Source organism: Podarcis melisellensis (genome assembly GCF_964234715.1).
Source record: "Podarcis melisellensis genome assembly, chromosome: 10".
NCBI classification, from domain to species: Eukaryota; Metazoa; Chordata; class Lepidosauria; order Squamata; family Lacertidae; genus Podarcis; species Podarcis melisellensis.
Window position 1 is genome coordinate 42,107,135 of NC_138542.1, and position 24,539 is coordinate 42,131,673.

At 43.7% G+C, this 24,539-nt stretch overlaps 1 protein-coding gene across 1 annotated transcript in view; it reads left to right on the top strand.

Annotated features, from left to right (window-relative positions):
- APAF1 (apoptotic peptidase activating factor 1) overlaps positions 1 to 14,493 on the top strand; it is a 40,429-nt gene extending 25,936 nt beyond the window's left edge. The window contains exons 20-28 of the mRNA XM_081927932.1: positions 1,695 to 1,820; positions 3,094 to 3,213; positions 5,432 to 5,557; positions 6,850 to 6,975; positions 7,299 to 7,418; positions 7,692 to 7,817; positions 9,686 to 9,811; positions 11,497 to 11,643; positions 11,985 to 14,493. Of these exons, the coding sequence (XP_081784058.1) occupies positions 1,695 to 1,820; positions 3,094 to 3,213; positions 5,432 to 5,557; positions 6,850 to 6,975; positions 7,299 to 7,418; positions 7,692 to 7,817; positions 9,686 to 9,811; positions 11,497 to 11,643; positions 11,985 to 12,131 (1,164 nt within the window). The 3' untranslated portion in view covers positions 12,132 to 14,493. The remainder of the gene's footprint in view (positions 1 to 1,694; positions 1,821 to 3,093; positions 3,214 to 5,431; positions 5,558 to 6,849; positions 6,976 to 7,298; positions 7,419 to 7,691; positions 7,818 to 9,685; positions 9,812 to 11,496; positions 11,644 to 11,984) is intronic.
- Positions 14,494 to 24,539: the final 10,046 nt, after the last annotated feature.

Genomic DNA, 24,539 nt, shown 5'->3' on the forward strand with positions numbered 1-24,539 from the left:
GATCAGAAGGTCGGCGGTTCGAATCCCCGTGACGGGGTGAGCTGCTGTTGCTCGGTCCCTGCTCCTGACAACCTAGCAGTTCGAAAGCACATCAAAGTGCAAGTACATAAATAGATACCACTCTGGCGGGAAGGTAAACGGCGTTTCCGTGTGCTGCTCTGGTTCGCCAGAAGCGGCTTAGTAATGCTGGCCACATGACCTGGAAGCTGTACACCGGCTCCCTCGGCCAATAAAGCGAGATGAGCGCCGCAACCCCAGAGTCGGCCACGACTGGACCTAATGGTCAGGGGTCTCTTTACCTTTACTTGCCTCTAGAAAGACCTGGGAAAAACAGAGCAGCTGCCCATCAGAATAAATGGAATTGAGTTAGGTGACCCAAGGCAATATTAGGAAGCTATAATGTTAACCTTTGTGTGGAATTGGGCTCATCTGACCAGTTTGAGCTAATTCAAATTGATCATCTTTTTGCCAAAAGCTACTGCTGTTCTGCTGTTAAGAATATCACTTAAGCACTACCTTCCATCAAAGAGTTACTTTCATCAAAACCAAGACACACATGACTGCTGTTAAATTTTGATCAAAGATCTATAATATGCCTCAGTGTCGCCTTCCTAATCCATTTCCAGTAGAGCTCTGGGAGTTATGGCAGTACTCCTAGGAAACACCATATGTATTGTCCGTGTTCTAAAGTCTCACTGTTCAGCAAGTGAGTTTGACCTTTCTGAATCACCCCCTTAGCATAGAATGATGAAAGAATCCCTCTATCACTGCTTAATGGAATCTTTTTGAGTATGGATTTTTCTAGTATAGTCTGCATTTTTCAAAGGCTCATCTGGTCGGTGAGCTCAGTCCCACTTTAAAGTTCAGCAGTCAACCTTGAATTGAACATTTTTAAGAGCAGGAAATTCCTGTTGCCTCTATATAGCTGTGTATGCATAAAAATACCATGCAGTCCTGAAAGTAAAGCACATTGAACACAGTGGGGTTGACTTCTGAGCAATCATGCATAGGATTCCACTGATTTGATTGGTGGGATACTCAGGTAACACAAGAATTTCACTTGATTCAGCTATGTGTCCATCTAGTTGAGGCTAATCAATAGTTAACTGGGTTTTACTGGTCACATCATTCTCTCATTTATCTCAGTGATCTTTTATCGGTGTTCTGAATCCTTTACCAATTTCAGCAAAAGAAAAATAAACTTTTATATAATCATCATGTAAGAGTGCCAGTTTAAATCAGTAATGTGCATATTTTAACAATAAAATGAATTACTCTGATATCTTAAATCAAAACAGTGACATTCATAGAATCTTCTACTAGAAAAATGGTCAGCCACTGCACTCTTCATTCACTATGTTTCTGCAAACAAATACCAAAACAATTCAGAGCTAATTTGCTTCTGTCCGCTTGGTCATGTAATATGGGGTATTCAGTAGTAGCCATGAGATGCAGCTTGTAAGCATGTCTTAATATAGCAACTTTGAAATAGTGAGGCAGACAGCAGGAATATTTTGTTTCTCTTTTGAAAATCTCATATATGTTTGTTAATGCGGATTTTCCCAAATGAAGTCTCATTCACAAATGGATAAAGACACTAACTCTAAACTAAGCACACTTTGATTAAAAGTGAATAGATGTCCCAAACTGTTACTAAAACTGCAAATAATTAGTTTGTTCTGAATTTGATTTAGATATGGAATATTGAATCCTCTTCCAAAATTGCTGACTGCCGAGGACATATGAGTTGGGTCCATTCTGTGACATTTTCACTTGATGGGTCATTATTTCTCACTTCTTCTGATGACCAGACAATAAGGGTGAGCTTATTCTTTTTCAAATATTTGCTGGGAATTGTTTCTTTAATAAAGCAAGATTTAGCTTTCCCATCCAGTCATAGACTCCCAAGATCTGGGTATTTATTTATTATGAGTTGAGTCAAAGGAGGAATTGTAACAATCAAAGCATTCATGAAACTTTGGCATATTTGGGGAAATGTCACCCGCACCATTTCTTAAATTCCTTATTACTGAAAAATATTTTGAAAATAAAATACTGTATATACAGTTATTATTATTATCATTCTCTCCTGAACAAAGACATCTGATTTAAAATTGGTTTTGGTAGACCTTGTACATTTCTGGCTGAGTCTTGCCTAAGCAGGAGTTATGCTGGCATAACTCCTTCACCCTGGTTCAGCTGGCAGAACTTAAGCTGAGGCAAGTCCCCCCAACAGGGTTTTCCTTGGGTGTGGTGGGGGGCAGCAGACAGCAAGGAGAGACACTCCAAACCCGCTTTACCTTGGTTATGTGATCCAGCCACCCGGCAGACCCTAGCTGGCAAAAAAAGGGTGGCGTGAATCAAATTCCTTCTGAACAGCATTTGGAACAGGTAAAACTTAAGCTGGCTTTCTATAGTTAGGATTGTTCTGTGAATCAGAAGGCGCTAGTACATAATTGTAAAGCAGTACACATGGGCAATAAAAACACTAAACCATAGTATCAGAAATATCTCCCCTTTCCCCCTAAAAGTAGAAAAAAGCAACACCACAGGTAGGAAATAGACTCAGCAAATAGAAACATGCATTGTTAACTGCTAGTAAAGACCCTTTAAAACAGGAGGGTCTGCAACATGGGTAGCTAGCAAGGTGCCCTCCAGATGCTGGATTCGAACTCCCATCATCCCTGCCCATTGAGTGCATTCCAGCAACATCTACACTGGCTGCTTATGGTGTACACTTGCCAGTGGAACGTGGCTAGTGATGGGGACTGGTAAGTTGTCTTTGGCAGGAAATTGGAATAGTCTGAGTACCACAGTGGAGAATCCCCTGATCCTAACTCTGCAAATGATGGAACCTCTTTTTAAAAAATCTATTAGACTGAGGACCATATGAGAAAATTGTAGTTTGATTAAGTGATTGAAAACTAAAATGCCTGCCTGCATTAAGTAACTTCATACATGAAAACAATATATTTAAAAGTATATTTTTAAAAGAGTAAATATAGTTCTAAATTCAAACTTCCAATTTGTGCCCTAAAGTCATAAATTTTTGACATTGCAGAACTTCTGCTATATTCTTCTTCTCTTCAACAGATATGGGAGACAAAGAAGGTGTGTGAGTCCTCTGCTGTTGTGTTGAAACGTGAAATAGATGTTTTGTTTCCTGTTAATGAGGTTTTCATCTTGGCTATTGACAATATGAAGCATCTGCAAGTAAGTATGTTTTGTATGTTGCATATGGAACGTTTAGAAAGCTTTGGCATGTATGACTTGAATGTAGCCTACTGTACCCAAGATAATAGATGCCTTTTTTACTCCTTCTGCCTTTTCCTCTGGCCAACTTTGGCATGTGCCATCCCCACCCCTGAAAGTTGTCCATAAGGGAAAGCAGCCCTCAGACAAAAAAACGTTAAGTGAGAAGAGTAGCTTCCCAGATTGAAGAGGAAAAAACCTGCATCTAATGTCACTAGCTGGATCTGAGTTTTCCAACCATGTTTGCTGAGTACAAAATGTGTGGCGCATAAATCAAGTTGTGTTGATTGAATCCCTGATCTTGATGAATGCCAATAGGTGCTGATGTCTGGCTACATACCAGTATTGATTGTACCATTAGGCTTCACAGTGCTTCAGGGTGTGGAGTTGCTTTTCCTCGGGGTTCTCAGACAGCCAGTTAGCAGACACTCCTGAATAGCTTGATCCTGTAAGGGACCAGGCAGGTAGGAAGACATTTGCATTTTATGGAATTCCTCTACATAATGAGCAAGAGTCACTGGAGCTGAAGTAGCTAACTGATGCTCTTGCCATGGTTTCCCAAGCCTCTGCCTAGTTCACCATCCAAGGCAAAAGGAAGATTTGAAAAGTATGAATTTGGGGGAATACTCAAACTGGCAGAAAGGCTGAGCTCTTCAGTAACAGTGCATGAAAGATCTGGAACTATTAGTAGAAAAAGAACATCAGAAGAAGAGATGTTCTCAATTCAAAAGGGTTAAGAAATTGTATCTCCATTTATAATTTCTCATTGAAACTTCCTTGGAAATGTTTGTGGAAATGTGTGTACTAGAACAATACAGATGCCTCTGTTTTACACATTTCTATTCCACTTATCCCACTTTATGGGACGTGGGTGGCGCTGTGGGTTAAAGCCTCAGCGCCTAGGACTTGCCGATCGCATGGTCGGCGGTTCGAATCCCCGCGGCGGGGTGCACTCCCATCGTTCGGTCCCAGCGCCTGCCAACCTAGCAGTTCAAAAGCACCTCCGGGTGCAAGTAGATAAATAGGGACCACTTATCACCGGGAAGGTAAACGGCGTTCCATGTGCTGCGCTGGTTCGCCAGATGCAGCTTGTCACGGACAGCGCTGGCTCCCGGCCTATAGAGTGAGAAGAGCGCACAACCCTAGAGTCTGGCAAGACTGGCCCATACGGGCAGGGATACCTTTACCTTTTTTATTCCACTTATTGCCCCATGGAACTTTGAGAGCTCCTGTAGACCACCCTATTCACTAGAGTGTCTCCTGTGATGTTCAGAATATATGGGCTATACTCCCACCTCAGCATAGGAATTAGGCTTGGAGAAAAGAAGAAAGGGCACATTTTTGAGTTCTCTGTCCCTTCTTGCAATCTCCCAGTCAACTATCTTAGTAGAAAGTGGTAAAGAAAAACTGTTTTTGGATGTGGTTCCCCCCTTTTTTGTTTTTTCCTTCTTCCATGTGGAGACTCTACTAGAGTCTTCTAGAAACCTTTCTCTAACCTGTCAAAGGGCTATGAGACTGAAATGTCATAAACTGTTTTTTTTTCCTTTTGCCTGTTTGAAGAAAAGAAATACCATTAGGCAACTGTTTTGAAGAGCAAAATTATCCAATTTGGCCACCATTTTTTGTAACAGACATAAATAAGGATCAAAGTGGTGATGTTCTTTTTTGTTCTTCAGTTAGTGTTTGCTGTTAGCGTTGCTATGGATATTTATGAAGCAGGGGGAAAAAGGTTGCAGCTGTGCAATGGCGGTGTTCATGTCTGCCTACCGCTGAATAGTTAAAGCATTTGTGAAAATTAATTGCAAGCTTTTTTTAGATACGGAAGAACTCCTTCTAAAGTGAAATTGTGGGTGGTTTGCCCTTAATACAAAGCTCTTACCGTTTCTATGTAGTCGTTATGATAAGCAGGCACACTCTTAGCAAAGCAACAACAAAGTTGTGCCAGTCATACACATTTACTACCTATCTTTCTTATTTAGTGCAAATTCTTCTGCTACTTCTGACCAGAGAACCATGTATTTTGGAATTTCTTGGTTTGGAGGGCAGATAAAACTGTAATAAATATGCCAGTAATCTTAAAAATCACTACTGAAGTCGAGGAGAGGGTCAGATGCTTTTTTTATGTGAAAGCTGTGTGTGTTGTACAAAAATAATTTCCAATTGTGCCATTGCATTGCAGCTAATTAATGGCTTCACAGGCCATACTGTTTATCAGACTGAAGAACAGGAGCCTTTCATTAGCTGCTGTTGCCTATATGAAGACCTTCAGACTGCAGCATTTGGGGAGAAGAATGGAACAGTAAAGGTAAAGTAGTTGAGATTAGTTAGGCATTGGCTTCTCTGATTGTGATCATTTCAGGTGTTATACAAAAAATGATAAACTGGCACTCAGAATCTCACAAGCAAAAACACTAGCAGGCAATCAGTTGGAAAATACTCTATTCTGGGATAATTTAGGTCCATCAAGCACCTAATATTCAGTTCTCCTCAAATTGCCTGCCACTTTAGATTATGACATTGGGATTGGAGCTTCATTCACCAAGTCAAGCTGGTGATCATCTCCTTCGAATCATAGAATTGTAGAGTAGGAAGGGACCACGAAGATCATCTAGTCCAACACCCTGCAGTGCAGGAATCTTTTGCCCATTGTGCGGCTCAAATCAATGACCCTGAGATTAAGAGTCTCATGCTGTACCAGCTGAGCTATCCTTTCTCATGTTCAGTTCATGCTTTACTATATTGTTGCCTAAAAATATATTAGTTTTGCAATATAATAAACATAAAAGCAAAATAATTTTCTGTTTCATTATAATTAAACAGGTCCTCTTCCTGAAAATTTACCCAAGGAAAAGGACGGAATTCCCTAATTGAATTTCTCTGTCCCAAGACCTAATGGTTTGCAATATCTGTACTTATAAAAGGCTACAGGTGGATCATTGAGGTCCCCTAATAGACTTCCCGCTTCCTTGAAACTAGTTTCCTCAGATTCCTTTACATGTTGTGAGTCAAATATACAAAGAATATTGTACTTAGAACTGAATTGTACTTTGTTTTTAAGGTTCTCTCGGTATGTTTTCTGGTATTCTCAAATCCAGTTATGAAGCATCACACTTCGATGATGAATGCATTAATTTCCTTGTTGCATCATGTGTTTTTTATGTATACCTACCTATTATAAAGTGCCTGTTGGTTGTGCTCTCTAATAAATAATCAAGCACTTTATAAATACAATACTTGCTATAAATGTGTATTTTTTTCAGTAAGAATGCATTTTTAAAAAGATACCTTTTAATAGCTATGCTAATGAAGTAGACAGAAGAATATCTGCTGTCCATATGGATTGCTATGCATACGTCTGGCCATAGATCATGCAGGAAGCTTTTGTTGCATGTTTCATTTATAATTTCTCCTTTTAGTTGTTTTAGGTTAAAATAATGAAGGAAGAAACATTGCTTTAAAGAAGTAGCTTTTTTTATAACACAATCTCTTTCATTATACTACTGCTTTTTAAAAATATACTTGTGGGTATATATTTCCTTTCAATCTGTAAGCAATGTGAACTCACAACAGTCTGTTGTCTGATCCCATTTTTAAAAGGTATTAAATCTGTCAAGTGGGAATATTTTAAAATCAAGAACTGGACACAAGGAAGCTGTACAACACTGCCAGTTTACTTCTGATGGGAAAACACTCATTTCAAGCTCTGATGACTCAACTATACAGGTGCGGAACATTTTAAACTATTGCTTGAGAATATATATTTCTGAAGAAGCTAGGTGCAGTCCAGCAAAGTTTATGTTTTGTTTAAAGCTTGATATTTATTTGTTTTTGGGGTACTTTGTGAGGGCAAGATGAAAATGCTTCTTAGAGATCAAAGAATTCTTTTGGAGGGGGTTTAAAGACCTTGTGGGAGGAGTAGTATTGTCTTGTAAAGAAAAGTTGAGGGTTTTTTGTTTTATTAAAGAAATAAGTCTTGTTTTCACCATAAAAGCAAGCCAGAGTTGAATCCAATTTCCCATTATCTATTCTAATTTCTGTTTTATTAGGTGTGGAATTGGCAAACAGAGGAATTTATTCTCCTGAAAGGTCACAAGGAACCTGTCAAGAATTTTCGCCTTCTAAAACACTCAGGGCTTCTTTCATGGTCATTTGATGGGACAGTTAAGGTAAATAAAAAAACCTAAGCATTGACAACTTAGATTGGTGCCTGTAGCTAAACCCTAAAGGAAAGAAATGCACATCATGTGAACATCATATTTGTTGTGTTTTCAAAGTTAGATAACACTATTTACGAGTCTTGTTTTGACTGCAAAATACTCAGTGGTTAAAGTATGTACTTTTAAAAAGTATTTTGAAAGACAAAAACACCAAACACCTGCGTACTGTTTTTAAGCTCTTCTACCTGCACTATTGTTCACTAGCACATTTTAATATTACAGCTCTGGAACACAATTACAGGAGAACTTGAGAGAGATATCATTTGCCATGAAGACACCATTCTTTCTTGTGTAATTTCACCCAATACCACTATGTTTTCCACTACCTCTGCTGACAAGACTGCCAAGGTCAGTACCGGTTTACAAATGAATGCTAAAACATAAAGCACCATCTACTCTGAGTTTAGCACTTTTTTATCCTAATTCAGTAAAAGAGTTACATAAATGCTTGATGGTATTTTGCTGATAATCAGAAAGATCTTAAAAGTTGCCAACTCTTAACTTAATCATGACCTATGAGCTTAGTCCTGGCCCCTCTTCTAAATACAATGAGATCCAATGGACATAATCCTATCCACTCCAGATGCAGCACCTAAGGGCATGACAGAACTCTTTCCCTCCTCTTCTTTCCCCCTGTGAAATGACATATTGTTGAACACTGTGCCAGGTTGTTACAAGGAATTTGAGGCCTGCATACACACCTTGCATCCTCATCCAGCCTCTTTGGAAATGGATTTGACAGAATGCACACGTTCACAGGGGTAGGAATGACATGCACGCAAATGCCTTTAGAGGAAATGAGCCCCTGTATCTTGTGTGCACTGTCAAACCTGTATTTGGTGACGTCAGATCTGAGGGAACTGATTCAAATCACTTCCTGTCACTGATCCTTTGATTCCATAGTTATTTATACCCTATACCCTACCCTATACCCTAACCCTTTTCCATTCTATTTTAAGTGGCTCAGAGAAGATTTTCCACTTTTAGTCTTGCTACTTCTCTTTTTTTTTGCTACGTAAATTATTCACGTGTTCCAGATTACCAGGTAAATGGGAGAAACATCAAGTAGGAGTAAATCTTGGACTGATAAAACCTGTCCTCCAAGCGTAAGGCCAAAATGTCTCCTTGCAACTGTCTTTTTAGGAGCTTGGCCAAAGCAGTATTGGGCTTTTGTAATTTAAATTCTCATCATTATTCTGAAACAAGTAGTTTCTAACAATGGCAAGGGAAATATGAAGTACAAACAATTGCAAATACACGTCAGCTTTCTCTTCTTTTAACTTCAGTTGAATACAGCTAGCCAGGTATGGTATATTCCAGGGGCTTACTACAATTCTATTTCTCCCATTTCAGAAATAAATAATCTAAATTAAGGATTTAGATGCAGCTCCTCTTGTGCAGGGCAGTATAGGAAAGCTGCTTTCCAAGAAATATTTACAAGTTTACCTAGGAGATCCTCAATCAAAAGATCAGTAATAACATATGAAGAGCCTCACTGGAGCAGAGAAAAGGTCCTTCTAGTCTTGTAAGCTGCTTCACACAGTGGCAAAACCATATGCCTCCTAGCCCAGAGGCAGGGCTGAAGGCAATAGTCCTCTCCTGCTGTTGCTTCCCAGTAGTTGAGATTCAATAGCATACTGCCTCGGAATTTCTGTGTAGCCTCCATGGCAATCATAGCCTTTGTAGATCTGACTTCTATGCGTTCGTCTTCTTTTAAAACCATCTCATGTTTTTAAACAAGCTCATGGCCATCTCCACATCTTCTTGCATTGAGTTCCATTAATTATGTGATGCATGAAGAAGTACTTTCCTTTGTCCTGAATCTGCTTCCAATAATTTTACTGGTTGATGAGGGGGGAGAAAAAGTTTTGTCCACTTTCTCAGCACCAGGCATACTTAGAAACCCCTGTGTTCTCCCTTAGCTGTCTTGTTTAATCTAAAACGAAACAAAAACCTAAAACACGTCAGCTTTCATTTGCAGGGTGCACCACCTAACTTCTCATTTTGGTTGTCCCTTTATATGCCTTCTGCGCTTTGCTCTGTCCTAAACCATCTGTGTAGAAAAGTTTAGCTTGCTTTCTATTGTGGGAGTACCTTAACCAATTTTCATATCTGAGTCATCGAAGTCCAAATATCTTTTACAGGTAGGAAGCTCAAAATAACCTAAAAATACTGGAATATAATTTAACAACGTGTTTCATGTTTTAAATCTTTAGGTATGGAGTTTTGAAAGTTCATCGGTTCTTCATAAGCTGAGTGGTCACGACGGCTGTGTGAGGTGCTGTGCCTTCTCCCTTGACAATGAATTGTTAGCTACAGGAGATGACAATGGGGAAATACGGGTACTCCATTTTGTTTTTAAATGATTTATTTAAAAATTTAGCATAAGAAGTTATTGCAGCAGGTATCGGCTAGTTAAGTGGACACATGAGTTTCTCACAAATTAGGTGGTGGCTCTTTGGTACTGTAAGACCTGGTTTGGATGACCATGTACAGGTTTTATGCAACAAGAATATTAACAGAGGTGGAGAAGGATGTCAGGTGCAGTTCTGATAACAAAAAGATGATTAGAAATGGAAAGGCTGCATTAAATCAAAAGGAAAGTAGGATTAATGATTAAAGGGTATTGGGGAAAGGAAGGCAATTCTTTATTATAGATCATAAACATATTTACATATAAATGTGGGACTTACTTTCCTCCTCCTGTTTTGTTGTTAATATGTGTTGCATCTTGATAACTGCATACATTTTTATGTCATTCTGCATTGATTAATCTTTCCCTTCTGTCCTATGCAGCCATTCATTTCTAACATGTGATTTATCTCTCCTAACCTAATGAGAGCACATAGAGAATGCGGTATAGAGTGGTCCCTTTGAATGCTCATTGTGCCACTGGTGGCTTCAGTGTTGCCCCAAACTTGTAGAGGATTAGGGCTGACAGCGCAAAGAAATGTATGCATCAAGCCTTGGTTGTAAGCACAATATGTGACATTCTAAAATTAGTCATTACTGCTTAGATGGTGTGGAAGAAAAGGTGGTAGCCTTTATTTACAATTTTCATACTTTTCATGCACAAGTGAATTGTGAGAGACTTAATTCTTAAACAGTTTTTTAGCACATGAGGTAATGAGTTTAAATGGCAGAAAAGTACATATAGCTTGGCTCAGAAATGTTTGTTAAGTTGAGGATGTTTCAGAGAACAGGTTTGACAGATATGTCAGAAACACCTGTGGCAGGGGTGGGGAATCTCTGGCCTGTGGCCGGTCTTGGCCTGCCATGGGATCCCGTTTGACCCTTGAGGCCATTTCCCTCAAACTGTGCTCATAAGCAGATACAGTTTAAACCTGCATTAGCTATGCAAATCTTTTCCCAGCTAAAAACAAGATTGCACAGCAAAGGCAGCAGGATTTTTTTATTATTAGTTTTCCTATTATAAAACCATCAGCTAAATTGTGATGAAAGCTCTGTGCCAAAGCACCCTTTGAAGCAGCTCATGGAGACAGCACCTGAGGATCAAACAGGAGCATGGGGCCTTCCTTAAAGCCATTTGTAAGCCTCTTGCCGCCTCCTCCAATTTCAGAGGCTTAAAAGGGAAGCACTGGGAGACCTGCAAAAGATTTTGTGAGTTCCATCTCCCCCTTTTAAGGCTCCAAGATTAGGGACTTTGTGGGTTTTCCCACACTCCCCTTTTAAGCTTCTGAGACTGGCGGATTTAAAAAGGGGGCACAAGAGATTTTGACATGTGATGTTATATGATTGACAGGTGGGTAAAGTCCTCCACCTGTCAAAGTTGACCCCATGGAGTTAAAAATGTTTCCTGTCTTGACCTCTGGTTGGCATAGGTTTCCTTGTGGTTTGTAGAAATTTTCTGTGCCAAGGTCATTTTATCTAGTTGAGATTCCTGCATTGCAGGGGATTGGACTAAATAATTATACTATTTTATGATTTTAAGGGAATATGAACATAACTACAGTTACACTGCAACCTTATCCTGTTTTTGTCTGTTTTTGTACTGCTTGTGTCTCAGGTTTGGAATGTATTGAGAGGAGAACTGCTTCACCTCTATTCCCATGCTTCAAAAAGTGAGGGAGAATCAGCCTACGGAGGCTGGGTAACAGACCTTCACTTTTCCCCTGATACTCAGATACTTGTTTCTTCTGGGGGATGCATTCAGGTAAGTTCAACAAGAATGGGTACAAAAGAAGTATTATTTTGCAATTTATTAACAAGTGTGAAAATGTTAAATAACTCTAAATACATTGTAAATTGTCAGGATTTCATTAGCGTTTTGTTGCAAATAGAAAATATATCCCAAAGGTTTAAAGATGTTAAAATGTTGTATCAGTCAGTTGTCCTCAACCATTGTTTTCTGAAACTGACATCTGAGAAATTAATAGTGTGCACTTAATGTGTAGATCTATAGTGTGACTCCCAAGTTATTGGTATCATATCTGTAACATGCTACATTCAGATTTATTGCTTCCTAATTGAAAACTTATTTTCTCTTCATCCTAGTGGTGGAATGTAGCTACTGGGCAACTCCTACAAACATTCTATACAAATGGAACAAACCTTAAATCATTACACGTTTCTCCAGATTTCAAAGTATGTGTGACTGTTGATAATCTTGGCATTCTTTACGTGCTACAGATTATGAAATAAATCTGTTTAAAACTGATTGTAACTGCAGTGTTTTGAGCCGGAAGCATATTCCCAAAAAACTTTCTTTAAACTGTGAAGTCATTTTTACTCTGGCATAAATTACCTGTATGGTAAATTTGTAAACGTTCCTAAATCAGCATACATTTTATATGTTTAGTTTTGATCAGCAGTTTGATATGCATTTTATATGTGGCTTTTCCCATGGTTAGTTACATCCAGATTAAACTTTAGCCAAACTTTAGTCCCCCTGAAATCAATGGGACTAATTATTGATGACTAAAGTTGCCCTGACCCAATATGTATACTAAGTAGTATACTAATAATAATTGGAAGGTGAATTACCAGCCCTATGATAACTGAAATATTTTCACTGATCTAGTGGCAAATGTTTCTAAGCCATAAGTACATTTTCATAAAATACCATAAACTTCTGTTTTACTAATGCAGTTTTGTCTTGAGACAAAAGTAGGGGTGTGGATGTTCTTTAAAAAACCACTTTAATATTTAAATAGAATTTTAAGAGCCATGATACATAATGTGACTAAAAACTCCAGTAGTAGAAAATTACACTCCAAATGGTACTGTTATGTTTTTAGGAGTAGCAGATTCATGCTTCTCAAACATCACCTTGGTTTGCACATAAATCTAGGCCAAACCATAGCCAATTGAATTTAAAAGTGTTTGAGTATTCGCAGGAAAAATTGTGACTCTGTTGCTGCCATGGTCCACACAGGTAAGCCAAACCATGGTTTGAGTTGGCATTACATCAAAATGTGAGTATAGTTGTCTGGATGAGACAACCCATGGACACTGGCTCAGACATAACACTAAGTCAAACATTGGCTTAGTTCTGCGTAGTGCTGCAACAAAGCCGCTGGAATTTGCTCTGTGAGTATCACATACTTTCACATTTGAGCTATTGTTTGTGCAAACTGGGCCAGTGTGGTAAAGGCACAGAACTCTGTCTCCATATGCCCTAAGAATAAAGCAGGTGCAATTTTCTGAAGGTAAATTTTCCCTGACGTTATTGGAAGCTGGCTTATCTGTTTGTTTTTGGATAAAACCAAAATGTCTGTATCAGATCTACTAAAGTAGATAGTATTATTTCAAATGAAGTTTTCTGATTGCAAAATCACAATGTAGCTTTATTTCTTATTTTAAGATAGCATATCTCAGATTTTTCTCAACTGCATTTCTTCACTCTTGTGTCAGCAGATATTTAATTGAAAAGGACAACATAAAATAATTCATGTTGAATATAATCTTTAACCAAAATATAGTGTCCCTCTTCGGGTCAAATTCTAGTCATACTTGGGACTCCTCCCATTATCATCTTAATGGAATGGGAGCCAGTCCAGTGATGTCAGGACTCCAGACCAAAAGGGAGGAGTCTGCAATGTGGCTCTTTCCCATGTTGGTGTCACCACCTGTGAGTACACACCGCAAATCTAGGATTTTCACCATTAACGTCTAAGGAGTTTATGAGCAGGTTAGGAATAGAAATTATTTCCAGTGCATAAGCAATCTCTAATAATTTTAGCAACCAATTAGTTACACTTGTTTCAAAGTTTTTGCCATCTCTATTTCAGTACTTCTTGTGTTTGTGTTTCAGGTTAAATTTAATCATTATCTTTCTGCAGTTGCCAAACTGTATGTTTTTTAAAAAAATGTCGTGTTTTAATTAGCAGTACCCTCATGCTGTATCTGGAAATGTGATCCTTTGGCCTAGCTTCAGTGAATTGTGACCCTATTCTCACCTGTGCATCCCTTGCTAGGAAGCCTTCCCATTAAGAAAAGAACACAATTCAAAGGGATGTAAAGGAAACCCTTACTCTTTGACACAGTGTTCCACTGAATGGCTGTGCAGGAGCTGGAGTGGAGAATTATTTGTGTTATGGGGGCTCATTAAGATTCAATGAAGGATGTTGAAGAAACAAGGATTTAGTTCGGTTTCTTAAAAGGTTTAATTTAGATTTTAGTGCTTGTGGACAATATTTTAAGGTAACATTCATCAAATGAGATTGTCTAAATTTTCCGCTGGCATTATCTATTGGAACTTAAGATAAAGCTAGATAATTAAAATGAGGCTCATTGGTCTATTACATTAGGAGAAAGGAATTGTTTCCGGTTTATCTGGCATTACAAGAGATAATCTGAGTACTAATAGCAGCTCAACTTTTGCTTTTAGCTATACTGTACTGTGTTGGTGTTAATTGGAATATATCTGTGCATCAAGGGAAATTGCTGAATTTGCTGACTGCTGATTTTTTTTAATGTTTCTAAGACTTTGCATTAGCAAAGTTGCTGGGTTTTAATTAAACAAGTTTGTGCATTTGAAAGTAATAAATATTTTAATATATTGGAGGATGTGGTGTATTTTTTCTATCTTAGTCCATACATTTTCTTCCTTTTCTCCAAAGTTCAAAGTCTTCTCCATATGAGAATTTTATTTTCTCATATGGAATACAAGGGTGCATAGAAGTAAGCCCCATTAGAACTTAGCAAAACTTACTTCCAAGTAAAGAGGCATAGATTGTGTTGGAAGAATAGAACAAGCATCTAGATCTTGTCTTTTGTGGAAAAATGATGTTTTCTCTGTGCCAAAGCTCAGTAGCTTTGCAAGTAGAGTCAGCTGTAGGAAGATCATTTGTGAAACTCTGTAAATCAGTATAAAATGTTCACTTCTATCCATCCCTGCTTTTTGTATTCCTAGTGTGCCCTTACATACAAACTGGTAAACTTTTACTTGTGCTTGCAGTTCAAACCAGTATCCAATCTGGTTTGCAGTCCTGGTCTGCTGTGCAAGTTCAAACCAGAGTTTGCCAGTTTGGATGCAAAGGTGATCTGGGATAATACAAACCAAAGAAAGGCGGAATTGCAGGTGAAGAAGGAGTGTTTTCTATGATTCATCTGTAGAGGACAAAACCATGACTCACAGTTGGCTCAGTTCAAAGTGTCATTGTGTCTCACTGTATTAAAAATGGTAAGTTATGTCCTTGTGAGCATAAGGGAAGTTGTCTGGTGGAGAAATTTGTTGCTTTGAAAGCTTGATCTTCTAATTATATCTGAATTCCCTTTCTCTGTTGCTTAGTGACAAGCTCAGCCTCCAGTGTGGGCAAAGTAGTGAAACAGTGTTATGGCATCTAGTGGCTGCTTTCTGATATTATCATGGGACAGCACAAACCCCTCTGCTGTGCTACTGTGAATGGCTTGCTTGGGCTGGGCAGGGGCATTGTTTCACAGTTTCTTCCTCACAGCCTCTTTGGTATTTGTGTCTCCATAATTAAAAGGCCACCATGGCAAGGCAGTCCTGGTAAGTAACTATAGTTTCATCTCTTTTCTCATAAAATCAGGTATTGCAGATAAATAAAGTTGTTGTTGTTGTTGTTTAGTCGTGTCCAACTCTTCGTGACCCCATGGACCAGAGCATGCCAGGCACTCCGTCTTCCACTGCCTCCCGCAGTTTGGTCAGAAATAAAGTACACGTAGTTTATAAAGTACACATAGTTAAACTATGGAACTCACTCCCACAGGAAGCAGTGATGGCCACCAGTTGAGATGACTTTGAAGGAGGATTTGACAAATCTTTGGAGGAGAAGGCTTTCAGTGGGGTTTTTTTTTTCAAATGGGCATATCCAACTCTAGTAAAGAGTATGCAGTGTGGAAATTGTATACATAGAGCCAGGGCAGTAAAAAATACTTTGGCAATGCCACCTGCGATAGAATCAATGGGTTTTGACTATACGTGATTTTGACTTTATCCCTGGAACATAAACCCCTGTGTAAGTTTCAGTTAAAAAGTAAAAAGAGAGGGAGAGGGAGAGAGGCTGGATATAATAGCTACAACTATCAGATGACACACCTAGGATTTCAGGATTAAAAAACAATGACTGCTCCTCATTCTGAGTTTAGCTTGTACCCAGAATTGTACCCAACCTTAAATGAAAAACACAGTTCCCAGGTAGGCTCAGAGCAGAAGTGAAGAGAAATACAGCAGTTCTTAATTTAGAAAACTCAGAGATTATTTTTAGATGGTGTTCCCAGCTTTGCTAAATGAAAAACTACCATGCGTGTTCAGGTAAGTATCAATTATTTTTAATTTCCATTATAGTAGAGCCCTTGTGATTTTGAAAAGCATTGTGATTAGGATGTGCTATACACAGACATAACATTTCTTTAGGTTTTGTGTTTGTTAGTGTCAGAGCCACCCGTGGTCCCAGCTCACAAGAGACCCAAGTCCAATCCAGTTTATATACAAAAGTCTTTATTGAAGAACATTGCCGGTTTTACAATCCATCTCCGTGGCTCTATGTCTGTGACATCAGACCGCTGAAGTCCCCTCTGAATCAGTTCCGCCCCTGCACCAGCTTAAGAGCCTTGTCCTGGACCACCTCTTCCTCTCCTTCCTTTTCCGCAGGGTCTTTCTGCCCCCCTGGGCTCCCTCCCGTCGGGACTCCTCAGAAGCTGACTCCTCTGACGCCTGTTCCCCCCTCCTTCTCGCTTTGGGGCCAGGCTCCTCCCCAGGGCTTCCCTCACTTCCGCGCGCCTCCACATTTGAACTTGGCGCACGTACGTTGCTCCTGACCTTCCTCTCGACCGCTACACTGCTGCCGGTACTACTCTCCGCCCCTTCCGGCAGGACGTCTTGCCCCGATCTCCTTCCCCTCTCTGCTCCCTGCTCTGCTCCCTCTGACACACTGGTAACTCCACCCCCTTCACTCCGTTCCGGCGGAGAAGCCGGCCCCGATCTCCAACTCCCACTGGGGCCTCTCCCTTCGCTCCCCTGCTCCTGACTGCTTCCCCCTTGGGCTCCCCTTGGCCTGACCAGGGGGGCTCCCTTTTTGGGAATCCTCTGACTCACTGGACAAACTCATGGACGACCTTTGGTCATTGTCATCCTCTTCCTTGTCGCTCTGGGATTCTTCCCCCTCGCTCTCTGTCTCCTCCCTCATCTGCTCTTCTCTACCTGAACCCCTGACATCCATCCCCCCCTCGAAGCCCCCCCTTCCCCCCTCCCGCCCGTCGGGTGCAGGTTGTGGGAGCTGCGGCTCTTCGGAGGTAGATTCGGGATACAGGTCGTCTACTCCAATGTCCTCTGCTGGCAGTTCTGTGTATGTGTGTTCGAACTCGGGCTCTTCACCCAAAGTGTTCTCAGTCTCCTCTTCCATCGCTACTTCGTCTGGTGCTGCCTGCCCAGGCCCCATCAACCACCTCTTACGCCAGTCCTCCTCTGGTTGCTCCTCCCACCAATCCGAGGGTAGTGTGTCCACCCCCGAACACGATCCTCTGGGCGGGCTCGATTCTGCCGTTCCTCCCTCGGTGGAAGAAAAGCCCCGGAAAGTGCTATCTGAAAATGTGGGCGTAAAGAGCCAGTCATCAAAGTACTCGGCTGGCATGGGTCTATGTGGGAAAAGTGCATGGAACTCGTCTTTCAAAAGGGGTTCGTCTAACGCGTAGCCCGGCACCCAACTATTGGCACTGGCTGGGGTACCCTCTCTGGCGAGAAAGTATTCAACTCCCTCAGCCCCCCATCTTGAGTCCAGAATCTCTGTGACCTCGTTGAGTGGTTCGGCCCTAGGTGACCCCCCCCTCTTGGGTGACTCTTTGCGTGGATCTGGTACTGTTTCTGACTCCTGAAACCTGTGCGGGGCCTTGTAGGGAGTGAGCACCGACCTGTGAAAGACCGGGTGCACTCTGGATCCTTCGGGGAGGGCCAGTCGAAACGCTACAGGATTGATCCTAGCCTCAACTTGGTATGGCCCTAGCTGTCTGTGTGCTAGCTTCTTCTTGGCTAACGTCTTGGCTGGCATCGCTTGGGCTGCTAACCATACCCAGTCCCCCACCTGGATGTCCTCTCCCGCCCTTCTGTGTTTGTCCGCCTGCACCTTATAGGCTTGTTTGGCTAGCTCCAAATGTCTCCGCAGCTACTCGTGCACCTCTTGCAGCTCTGCTGCGAACTGGTCGGCCTCTTGCGGCACCCCCTCTCCCGTTGCTACGAGCCTCGGAAAGGTTCTGGGATGACGGCCATTGTTCGCGAAGAACGGCGTCACCCCCGTCGACGCGTGCTTCGTGTTGTTGTAGGCAAACTCAGCCATCGGCAGGTAGTCCACCCACGCTGCGGGTCGCTGATTGGCATAACATCTCAGGTACTGCTGCATGATCGCGTTGACCCTCTCTGCTTGGCCGTTGGTCTGTGGATGTCTCGCCGATGCTAAGTTGATCTTGACGTGCAGGATACCTAGAAGCTTCTGCCAAAAATTGGAAACAAATTGGCGCCCCCTGTCAGACAGGATGGACTGCGGCAGTCCATGCACTCTGAACACGTGGTCGACGAAGAGTTTGGCGGTCTGTTCAGCCGTCGCCACCTTGGCACAAGGAATGAAGTGCGCCATCTTGGTGAACAGGTCCACAACCACCAGTACCGCCGTCTTGCCCCTGGAGCTGGGTAGATCAGTAACAAAGTCCAGTGCCACCCTCTCCCACGGTTGCTGCGGCGTCTCCAGCGGTTCCAGCAACCCCGCTGGCTTCTGGTGTACTGGTTTGGACCTCTGACAGGTGTCACACCTGGCGACGTAATCCGCCACCTCTCCCCGCATCTGGGGCCACCAAAAGTCCCTGGCCACTAGTTCTATTGTCTTCTCCTTGCCGAAGTGGCCCGCACTGGGGGCGTCGTGCAACTGCTGCAGAACCCTTGCGCGGAGCTCGTCGCTTGGTACGTAGAGGGCACCTTTGCGAGTCAACAGCCCGTCTCGTAACTGGAACTCATCGTCTCTCTGTGAACCCCTGCGCAGCTCCTCTATCTTGGATTGTGCAAACTGATCCACTTGCAACGCGCGTCGCACCGCGTCCAGGTCGACTGCGATGGCAGCGCACGCCCACGCCTGCGGTGCGAAAATGTGCTTGGCTGCTATTAGTGCCGCCTCCTCAAGATATTGCGGTTTCCTGGAGAGCGCATCGGCTATAACGTTGGAATCCCCCGGGATGTATTCTATTCTGAAGTCGAAATCCGCGAAGAATTCTGCCCAGCACATGTGTCTTTGGCTCTGCAGCTTCGCTGTTCGCCAATACTCTAAGTTCTTGTGATCCGTGCGGACCTGCACTGTGTGCTTGACTCCTATGAGGAAGTGTCGCCACGCTTTGAAAGCTGCGTGAATGGCCAACAGCTCCCTGTCCCATATGGTGTAGTTTTGCTCCGTCTTGCTGAGCTTCCGGGAGTAAAAGGCACCAGGTCTCCAATTCCCTTGCGGATCTTCTTGCAGGAGGACGGCTCCAACCGCCCTGTCGGACGCGTCGGTTTCTACTCGCATGGGCTTGCCGGGATTCACGTGCAGCAGCTGTTCCTCGGAGGCGAAGAGGCTTTTAAGCTTCCGAAAAGAGCGCTCCGCCTGTTCTGTCCAAGCGAACTTCTTCTTCTTGGAACTGAGGGTGTCCGTGATTGCTGCCGTCTCCTTTGCAAAACCTCTGATGAATTTGCGGTAGAAATTGGCGAACCCGATGAATCTCTGGACTTCCTTCCGATTGCGTGGGCTCTTCCAGTCCAACACCGCTCGGACCTTGACGCTGTCCATGGCCAGCCCCTCGTCGGACAGCTTGTACCCGAGGAAATCCACCTCCGTCACATCAAACTGGCACTTCTCCAACTTGGCGTAGAGCCTGTGCTCCCGCAGTCTCTGCAGGACCTCCTTTACATCTTTCTCATGAGCTTCCGGCGATTCCGAGAAGATCAGGATGTCGTCGAGAAAACACACACACTTCTTGTAGAGGAGTCCCGCCAGCACGTGATGCATAAAGGCTTGGAAGACGTGAGATCCATTTTGGAGACCAAACGGCATAACTCTGTATTCATACGTGCCGAGAGGCGTGAACATGGCAGTCTTCCACTCATCGCCCTCCCGGATACGGATGAGGTTGTACGCTCCACACAGATCCAACTTGGTGAAGATCTTCCCCTTCCTCACGGTCGCTAGGAGGTCGTCAATCTTGGGCATGGGAAAGGCCTTGGGCTTAGTCATTCTGTTTATGGATCGGTAGTCCACAACGAGTCTTTTTTGGGGCGTGTCCTTCTTCTTCACAAAGAAAACAGGACTGCCCCCCACTGCTTTGGATTCCCGGATGAATCCGCGCTTCAAATTCTGCTCTATGAACTCTCTGAGCTCTTGCATCTCGTCCTCCGACATGGAATACAGCTTTGCAGTCGGCAGCTGCGCCCCCGGCACCAGGTCGATCGCATAGTCGTAAGGCCTGTGGGGCGGCAACTTGTCAGCTTCCTTCTCGCAGAAAACCTCCAAGAATCCTTCGTACTTGCGAGGCACTGCCTGCACCATGCCAAGTTGCAGCTGCTGCTCAGCCCCCTCCTCCTGGCTGGACTGGATGCAATGTTGAGCACAATACGATGAGCAGAAGGTGATCTGCCGTTGGTACCACGCTACAGCAGGACTGTGCCTCTCCAGCCAACTCATGCCTAATACTATGGGCGTGTCTGACAGGTGGGTGACATTGAAGCTAATGACTTCTCGATGATTTCCAATCCGCATCACCATGGGAGGCGTCTGTTGCACAACTTGCCCTCCTAGCAATTTCCTGCCATCCACCGTAACTACGTTCAGAGGCGTTGTTGCGGGCAGAAGCGCTATGCGATGCTGCTTGACAAATTGCATCCCCACAAAATCCGCATTGCTCCCAGAATCGATCGTGATGGGAACTTCCAGGGTGGTTCCATTTGGCAACTGAAGAGTTGCAGTGAGCTGCACTGCTGGCTTGGGTGGTAAAGGGTCTGTGCGTTGCGAAAGCGCTGGGGACTGCTCTACAGATCCGCCTGGCTGAGCCCCAGCAGCTCTGCTTCCAGCCAGGCACTGTCGTTTCCCTGAGGTTGCTCTCCTTGCATCACTTCTGCTGCCACTGTAGCTAAAGCTGCAGTGTGTTTCTGGAGCCTCTGGGGGCACTCTTTCGCCATATGCTGTGCACTGTCACAGATGTAACATTTCCTGGTCCCTCTAAGAGGCTTCGCCTTTACTGTACCGGAAACAGGGGCTCTGGCTGGTGTCTGAGCCCTAGCACCACCAATTTCCATCGGCTCTTCTCCCTGCCTCCCCAAAGGCGAGGGATGTGCCTGGCTGAAGTCCCTGGGGATAAAAGGGGGTGTCCTTGCTGGTGCACGCGCCTGGTGTCCTTCCCCATCATGCCAAGGGCGTCCCTCGTGTCTTACTCCTATCGCAAGAGCCCTCTGCACCACGTCTTCTAGGGTCTGGGGTCTGTCTCCCCTGGCAAGCTCATCCTTGATGGGGCCACTGAGGCCTTCCCAGAACAAATCTCTCACTGGTTTGCAATCCTTCTCCCAGCCTAACACAGTCAATAATGCGAAGAATCTGGAATGATACTGACGTACTGTGGCTTTGCCTTGCCGCAGTCCATGCATCTCCCTGCGTGCAATATCCAGATCCACAGTTGACTGGAAACAAGCATCCATCGCTTTAATAAATTCATCAGAATCGCGGCGGGCAGGGCCATCTTCGCGCCACAAATTGCGCAGCCAAGCTCTAGCCTCCCCATGCAAATGCGACACTATAAATCCCACCTTCTCTTCTTCATCTTTAAAATCATTGCGAAGCAAATGCAGTGCATACAAGACGTCTGCTCTGAAACTAGGGTAGTGCTTCAGGTTCCCATCGAAGTGGGTGACTAGGGTGCCCCCCCGCCTTCCAAGTCCAACTCCCTCCGATCTGGACCCCGGGAACCCTGTCCTGCTTGCATGCTCCCACCTTGTTTGCAGGTCCTGGCAGCGCTTCTCCAGTTCGTCATTCTTCTTTTGAGATGCAATGACTGCAGCTGTGAGTTCGGTAACCTGGTTCCCCAGCGCTTGCAGCTGCTCCTCCGCACTCATGGCTGCTACCGTTGGTGAGCTTTGCAAAAAAAAATTTTGCGTTCTTGGAGAGGGGACTTACTGTCAGAGCCACCCGTGGTCCCAGCTCACAAGAGACCCAAGTCCAATCCAGTTTATATACAAAAGTCTTTATTGAAGAACATTGCCGGTTTTACAATCCATCTCCGTGGCTCTACGTCTGTGACATCAGACCGCTGAAGTCCCCTCTGAATCAGTTCCGCCCCTGCACCAGCTTAAGAGCCTTGTCCTGGACCACCTCTTCCTCTCCTTCCTTTTCCGCAGGGTCTTTCTGCCCCCCTGGGCTCCCTCCCGTCGGGACTCCTCAGAAGCTGACTCCTCTGACGCCTGTTCCCCCCTCCTTCTTGCTTTGGGGCCAGGCTCCTCCCCAGGGCTTCCCTCACTTCCGCGCGCCTCCACATTTGAACTTGGCGCGCGTACGTTGCTCCTGACCTTCCTCTCGACCGCTACACTGCTGCCGGTACTACTCTCCGCCCCTTCCGTCTTGCCCCGATCTCCTTCCCCTCTCTGCTCCCTGCTCTGCTCCGACACACTGGTAACTCCACCCCCTTCACTCCGTTCCGGCGGAGAAGCCGGCCCCGATCTCCAACTCCCACTGGGGCCTCTCCCTTCGCTCCCCTGCTCCTGACTGCTTCCCCCTTGGGCTCCCCTTGGCCTGACCAGGGGGGCTCCCTTTTTGGGAATCCTCTGACTCACTGGACAAACTCATGGACGACCTTTGGTCATTGTCATCCTCTTCCTTGTCGCTCTGGGATTCTTCCCCCTCGCTCTCTGTCTCCTCCCTCATCTGCTCTCCTCTCCCTGAACCCCTGACAGTTAGGATATCAAATACCTTAAATTTAAAAATCTTCAGTATGAGCTGGAGTGTTTTCTCTTTCATTTCAGAAGCTAAGCAAAACTGTTTCTGCAGCATTGCACATTTTAGGCATGTCATGCTTGCAAACTGGCCACTAAAAGCAATGCTGTTTTCAAACCTTTGACATAACAATGTAAATATTACTGAGTATTGCAGTACCTTAAATTGCTGTTGGAAAGTGGCTGCTGTCAAACTGATTGGATCGTGGAAATCAAAAAGAATGTGATTGTTGATGGGGGAATCAACTTCTTCACAACCTGATGTGGAGACTGTCATTTGTCTTGGGAATTTATTGATTGGCAAGTAATGATATACAATAGCTATGCCTTCCATGAGCTTAACTGGTTTTTTGTGTGCTTTTCTTTTTCTATGAGAACTGTCTCAAAGAGGGTTTCTCAAACTGTGGGCCAGGGATAGCCAACGGGCCTCATAAGTGTAGCCACCCCAGTGCCTCCTTCCTCGCTCACCATGCTCCCAACTGCCCCAGCATCAGCTCCCTGCAAGCTCAGTGCATAGGCATGTGTGAGAATGTGAGTTAAGAAAGTGAGGCTATAGCATGCAAGGCTGGAGGAGAGAAAACTGACAGCAGGCAGATGGGCAAACCAACTGGGGGAGGGAGAGGGGCAAAAGGGGGGTGGGGAGCAGAGGGAAGAGAAAAAGCAGCAGCAACCACAATTGCTGTGGTGCCTCCGCATCTCCCCAGCACCACACATGCTCAAACTCTTACCCCTTACTTCACTCTCCTTCCAAGTCAGGAAGTCTCTCCTGCCCCAAATCCAAGATGGTAGCTGGTGTCTCCACCTCAGAACTATCTGAGGTGTGTGCTTCTGCCCATGCAGGTCTAAAGAAACAAAGATGGAAGTATGTGAATGTGACTGAGAATTGGAGACTTTGGGGGTAGGGGAAGGAAATAAATTCTCTCTTCTCTGAGGGGAAAGCACCAAAGCGTGCACTGAAGGAATATAAAAAGAGATAATCGGTTGTTGTTTTTTGGCCGAAATTTGTTTTAATCGAGGAAAGGAAGCCATTATAAGAGGAAGAAGTGAATGTAACAGCAGCCCGGGGGATGGATGAGAGAATTTATGATATGCTTTTCAGTTTATTTTAGAAATGAAAGGAAATGAGTAAAAAGTACTCCGAGATGTATGTGGCACTGTAGCTGGGAGAGGAATATAAAAGGGATTTTCTTTGTAGAAAGTATCAGTAACTGCCAGCTGATTATGTTCACTTGGCCTTCATCTGCTATCACTTTGTGACAGATTCTAAGCTCTGCACTGCCATTTTGTATCTGGTGGATTGCCAATAATTTTTAGCCCTTTCAAGTGAATACTTGTTGTACGGTTTGAAGCCCCCTCTTCTAACTAAACCAGGCTTCCTCAAACACGGCCCTTCAGATGTTTTGAGACTACAATTCCCATGATCCCTGACCACTGGTCTGCTGGCTACGGATCATGGGAGTTGTATGCCCAAAACATCTGGAAGGCCGAGTTTGAGGAAGCCTGAACTAAAAGCTCAATATATAATGCATTTTCTCTGCCAGAATGTGGGGTGAGTTCATTGCAAACTTTCTAAACTGAAATTAATTTATTGAAGAAAAGTAAATCATTGACTGGTACTCTTGAGAACAAAAGCACTTTGGCGGGTATAAGTCATA